At 58.0% G+C, this 6055-nt stretch overlaps 1 protein-coding gene across 2 annotated transcripts; it reads left to right on the top strand.

Moving 5' to 3' along the window:
- Nucleotides 1–1061: 1061 nt before the first annotated feature.
- Nucleotides 1062–4279, top strand: NKX2-5 (NK2 homeobox 5). 2 transcript variants are annotated; one of them, XM_032260374.1, is made up of 2 exons: nt 1062–1665; nt 3156–4279. In XM_032260374.1, exons 1-2 carry the CDS (start codon nt 1332–1334, stop codon nt 3794–3796), a joined length of 975 nt encoding a protein of 324 aa, XP_032116265.1. In that variant the 5' UTR covers nt 1062–1331; the 3' UTR covers nt 3797–4279. The 2 variants fall into 2 exon arrangements, with proteins under 2 accessions (XP_032116265.1, XP_032116266.1); XM_032260375.1 differs by lacking the exon at nt 3156–4279 and adding an exon at nt 2296–3148.
- Nucleotides 4280–6055: the final 1776 nt, after the last annotated feature.

Here is a 6055-nt window from a genome sequence, read left to right as displayed (position 1 = left end):
CTTTCGTCAGACCTCCCAAGGAGTGTGGGGACCCAGAAAAATGAGGCCCACCCGGGCCGGATCTGGCCACATAGCTGGCGCTCCTGAAACTGGCAGATTTGTCTGATTTCTGCGTCCTACTCTACTGACCCTGGGCACAACTGATCCTGATCACCCCACCTGCAATGTCCTTCCCCCATGCGCCTGACCGAGCCGCTGGGCTGCCCCACTCGGAGTCCAGCCCAGAGGCCTCAGAGAAATCCTGGCCTGTCTGGGCTCAGAGGAGCCCACCTCCCTGAGAGCTAAACCTGGGCTAGCGCTCTGAAATCTCCGGGCTGGCAGAAGCCTGAGGGCCTTGCTGCTAGGCAGCGAGGGTGTGGGAAAAAAAGGAGGCAGGATGGTGGCCTCCGACAGGGGAAACAAGGCGGCTGGTAGCTAGGGCACCCCACAAAACAGGCGTCTCCTGAGAAGCTGAGCTTATCCGCTGGGATTCCTGATTTATTTCATTATTAAGGAGAGAGGCATTTCCCTGAGAGGGTACTGGCAGTGACTGACGCCCCCTGGAGTTGTGCTGTGTGTAACACTACTGTAGGAGGCGGCCACTCCCACCCCACCTGGCTATCGCTCACCTGGCCCTTTCTTGCGTTGACTCACAAAGGAGCACCCAGAGCGTGAGGCATGACTAGCCCTGTAGGCCAAGCCAAACAGAATCCCGGAATGGTCCAGAATCTCCTCCTCCTGCTATCCCCCTGCCAGCCCTGTCCTCCAGGCTTCTCTTCCTATTCAGACTCTTCCTCATCCCAGCACCTTCAGTAATAAAGTCTTCCCCAAATCACTACCCTCCCCCTGCCTCCCACCCCACCCTTCAGTCTCCCATTCTGGTTGGGGTGCTGAGGAATATTTCTTCAAATCCACACCCATCCAGCCCTGCACAGAGGCCTGAGTCTGCATGCGTCTACTAGGCTTTTCAGGCTCACGTTAGGGAGCAAACGCAAGCTGCAGGAGCAAAAGGAGACCCTTCCAAATGCGTCGTGGCTCCTTTAAAAAAGCTGAGCAGGGCTTTTTTTTTTTTTTTTTTTTTTAGCCGTATGACTATATTAGGTGACACGAAACTGCTCATTGCTCCTGTCATCGAGGCCCCTGGCCCAATGGCAGGCTGAGTCCCCCTCCTCTGGCCTCGTCCCGCCTCTCCTGCCCCTTGTGCTCGGCGCTACCTGCAACTCCGACACATCCAGAGCAGGCTGGCGGGTGCGCGGGCGGGCGGCGGCACCATGCAGGAAGGCTGCCAGGGGACGTGGGCAGCGCCGCTCTCTGACGCCCACCTGGCGCTGTGAGAGACTGGCGCTGCCACCATGTTCCCCAGCCCTACGCTCACGCCCACGCCCTTCTCAGTCAAAGACATCCTGAACCTGGAGCAACAGCAGCGCAGCCTGGCCGCAGCCGGAGAGCTCTCTGCGCGCCTGGAGGCCACCCTGGCGCCCTCCTCCTGCATGCTGGCCGCCTTCAAGCCAGAGGCCTACGCCGGGCCCGAGGCGGCTGCGCCGGGCCTCCCAGAGCTGCGCGCAGAGCTGGGCCCCGCGCCCTCGCCTGCCAAGTGTGCGTCTGCCTTTCCCGCCGCCCCCGCTTTCTATCCTCGTGCCTACAGCGACCCCGACCCAGCCAAGGACCCTCGAGCCGAAAAGAAAGGTGAGAAGGAAACATAGGTCCCTTTCTCCCCTCCCGGGTCGCTTTCGTCCCCAAGAAACTCAGGGCCAGGAGGAGGAGACACTCGCCCCTGGGCTGAGCGCTGGGCTCCGGCCCGGGTCGGTTGCGGGGCGGGAGAGGGGAACCCCGAATGTAAGATGCGTGGTTTGTCACGAGGGGTCCGGTGCCCCGCGTCCAATCGGAGGTTCAGAGGAAATGCTGGATTGAAAGGATCAGAAGCAAGAGACCAAAAACCGTTCTTCTCCAGGCCTAACAAAGCCCCGGGCGGCTTAGGCTCTGCTCCTAGGTCTGTTAGGATATTGAGGAATCGGTTTATTGTAGACAGAACAGAGAGAAGTAGATAATCTTTGCTTTAAAATCCTTTGGATTTACGGATCTTTTTAAGGATCTGATGAGAGCCGCTAAACAGAAATAGATATGTTGCTCCAGACATGCTTTTGCGTACAATTGGAGGAGGGTCCTGGAACCTTCTTTCTGCAGCCCACCCGCGACCAGGGTTTCTGGGGCCTTTCCTTCTTTGAGCCAGGAAAGTGGAGTCTGGGATCGAGGGCCTTGATTTTAAAATGGGATCCTGCGGACCCTCAGGAATCTGACTTCGCTTTATTTTTTCAGCTTTCTGACACAGTCAGGGCGGAGAGGTTCCCTCGCGGAAAAGTTAGGAAATCCTGGGCGACCGCGGGCGCAGGGGAATGGACGAGATGAGTGCGGGATCGTCTGGCAGGCCATCCCAAGACCAGGGAGGGAGGCCGGCCCCGCCGCAGAAAGGGGCCCGCTGGGAGACTTCACCGCCCTAGGGAGGAGCCCGGGCAATTCCCGGGAGGCCGCAGGCGCTGGGCGAAGGGCTGCTGCGAGTCAGGAGAGAATTCGTAGGTTTGTTGAGGAGCAGAGGCCTAGGAACAAATGCGGTGGGCACGGCGGCTAGAACTGATCACTACCAATTTGAGGAACCAGCAGGGCAGGTTCCAAGGCTGCCTGCCCACCCGCGGCTTCTTGAACACTGCAAACCCTGCGGCGGCCAGGCTGGAACCTCTGATCACCAAACCAACACCTCCTGGCCTTCTGTTTCTTGGATTCCTTAATTTTGAGTGAGGACTTGGCTTCTGTTCATTTAACTTCTCAAACCAAACTAGCCCTAATTCAGTTCACCCCAGAGCGCCTCCCGGTTTTATTTTCTTTGCAGCCTGAATTTTTCCGTTGCCCTCTGTCTCCCTCATCAGGGTGTGAACTGCCCCAGGGGCAGAGAACTCTCGTTCTGTTCCCCAGCGCCTTGAGCTGAGCCTGACTTTCGACAAATGCTGAGACGAGTCGGTGGCTCCCGGTGCACTTGGCAGAGTGAGCCGCAGCCAGCTGGGCGCTCCAGGCAGGACAGAGTGGCATCCGTGAAGGTCCCTTACCATTATTACGTGGCCCGCGTCGGCAGGTCGAGCCTCTCTTACCTAGCGTCTCTCTGCCTCTCTGTTCCTTCCCCTCAGAGCTGTGCGCGCTGCAGAAGGCGGTGGAGCTGGAGAAGCCAGAGGCGGACAGCGCGGAGCGGCCCCGGGCGCGACGGCGGAGGAAGCCGCGCGTGCTCTTCTCACAGGCGCAGGTCTATGAGCTGGAGCGTCGCTTCAAGCAGCAGCGGTACCTGTCGGCCCCCGAACGCGACCAGCTGGCCAGCGTGCTGAAGCTCACGTCCACGCAGGTGAAGATCTGGTTCCAGAATCGGCGCTACAAGTGCAAGCGGCAGCGGCAGGACCAGACTCTGGAGCTCGTGGGGTTGCCCCCGCCGCCGCCGCCGCCTGCCCGCAGGATCGCGGTGCCAGTGCTGGTGCGCGATGGCAAGCCTTGCCTAGGGGACTCAGCGCCCTACGCGCCTGCCTACGGCGTGGGCCTCAATGCCTACGGCTATAACGCCTACCCCGCCTATCCGGGTTACGGCGGCGCGGCCTGCAGCCCTGGCTACAGCTGTGCCGCGGCTTACCCCGCCGGGCCTTCTCCAGCGCAGCCGGCCGCTGCCGCCGCCAATAACAACTTCGTGAACTTCGGCGTCGGGGACTTGAATGCTGTTCAGAGCCCCGGGATTCCGCAAAGCAACTCGGGAGTGTCCACGCTGCATGGTATCCGAGCCTGGTAGGGAAGGGACGCGCGTGGGGCGCCCCTGACCGATCCCACCTTAAGAGAGGGGCACTGACTCTCGGGGGGAGAAAGGGCTGCCAACACGACTCTCAGTACCCTGGATTTCGCGTTCACTCCTGCGGAAACCTTGAAACTTTTTCTGTCCCATGCGCGTTTGTTCTTGCGCACAAGAGAGTTTGTGGCAGCAATTAGGCAGCCTGCAATGAGTGACCCTCCAGCCTGGTGTCTTAGCTGTCCCCCCAAGAGTGCTCCCCGAGAGTCCATGGGCACCCCCGACGGAACTACCAGTGAATTGGGACTGAGAGCCCGGACACGCGGGGCCTAAGATCCGGCAGCCTATTCCCCGAGCCTGGGCCGGGCGCCCGGGCCTTGGCTATCTCGCCGCCGCCCGCCCACGCACCCACCCACCCGCCCGTATTTATGTTTTTACCTCTTGCTGTAAGAAATGAGGATCCTCTTCCCATTAAAGAGAGTGCGTTGACCCCGCACGTGTGCTTCTTTCAGCTTTCGGCGCTTCAGAAAGAGGAGAGAGGTGGCCGCTCCGGATTGGTCTCGGATCTCAGGCACAGGCATTTGCTGGGCAAATTGATAACACTGATACCGATAAAAACAGCCCATGCTGGAACCATTCTGGTTCCTTGTCGGGCACTTTCTGAGATTGTGTCATATAATCTTCAGTAGTCCAAAAATACCCTATTTGAAAGTTCAGAAGCTGAAGGCTGGAGAGGTTTAACGACCTACCTGTGAGCAAATAGCCAGTACTAGAAGTCAGGTTAAATTCTGGATGTCTCACTTCAGAGACCCAGGTCACCTTCCCTGTGCTCCCAAGCTCCCCTCCTTGAACCCTAATGTGTGCCAGAGACCGTTCCGGGTACTGGGCATTAAATGGAGAGCAAAAGAACCTGTGTCCTCTGCAGCTGAAGAGCACCATGATCATCCCACTTAAAAGAACATCTTAGACCGTTTACAGATGGATAAGCCAAGAACCCAAGCCCTTGTCAAGTGTTCTCAGGCTCCTCAGCATGATGATACCCAAAATGGACGTGCATCCCGGGAACCCATGCCCCAGATTCCACATCAGGCCCTCATGCAGAGGCTGGGCCCCAGAGAGATGTCTGCAGGCAGTGCTCACCTCCAGCTGTGGCGAGGCCCCATAAATTCACGTGGTCAAGGGAGCCCCTAAACCCCAACCTTACTGATGTCCTTTCCTTAGGGCATTTAATTTCACCATAGTTTTGACCAACAAATGTTAATATTTTATAGATGAGAAAACTGAGGCTCGATGAAATCAAGTTAAAATCCTGCTTGTTATGGGACTTGACTACTGCATGCCTCCGTGTTTTTTGGTGGTGGTGGTTGTTGTTTGTAAAATAAGGTTAACAAACACACCTTGCTTTGAGCCCTGATCGCCCGCCAGTCAGCAGGTGCTGGGACCTGACCTGTAGCTTCTCCATCGCCAGCCCCAGGGCCCTAGGAACTAACCCAGGATCTTTTTAAGATGTTCTTTCTAAAGGGGACCAAAGCCAGAGGGAGTTGAGGATTTGTTTTCTCACTGGATATGGGTTTTTCTGATATTTTGCCCAGGAAGCACTGAGTTGGAGGCCTGGGGCATTGGGGCATGCAGCTAAGAGCTCCCTGATGCAGCCGAAGCATTGCTTGTGGCAGCCAGGGACCGAGTGCTTCTGAACATCCCCCTGACTCCCAGTAAGAGTCGCCAGGCTGGCCTGGCACAACCAGGAGCTGTCCTACTGCCTCACCAGGAACCATGCAGCCCTGCCAGTGCCTGTATTGTCTCTCTGGGTAAGTGCCACCCGCCCGTGGAAGAGGGGAGGATGCCAGGAGTGTGTAAGTGCTACCACTTGTCCATACCCAGTGTTGCCACTGGGTACAATAGGATACCAGGGAGCTGGAGTGCGAGCAGTCTGCCATCGCAGGGGTCTGGACTGTGCTGTGGGAAGGAAGAGGAAAGGGCTGTGCTCAAGGCTTGGCTGAGTGGAAGAAGGGACCTGGAGGTCCAGGCCAGCTGGCAGCTGGAGAGGGCCATCAGGAGTGGGAGAGGCATGATCAGCTCAGCCCTGGCATTAAGCCTCCTGGGCCTTCAACCCTGCTGTGAGCCTTTAACACGTTCCTCTCTCAGTCTAATGGAGGGACACACTGAGGCTCCTCTGCGTTGCCAGACCAGCTCCTGAGCAGGACGGTGCTCTCCTGCTAGACAGCCCCAGCCCACAGCCCCAGCAGGCAGCCTAACTCACACAAC

The sequence above is a fragment of the Sapajus apella genome, unplaced genomic scaffold (genome assembly GCF_009761245.1).
Source record: "Sapajus apella isolate SASKATOON/1434 unplaced genomic scaffold, GSC_monkey_1.0 scaffold117, whole genome shotgun sequence".
NCBI classification, from domain to species: Eukaryota; Metazoa; Chordata; class Mammalia; order Primates; family Cebidae; genus Sapajus; species Sapajus apella.
The sequence above is the reverse complement of the archived record's forward strand: the minus strand, read 5'-3'. Positions and strand labels throughout refer to the sequence as shown.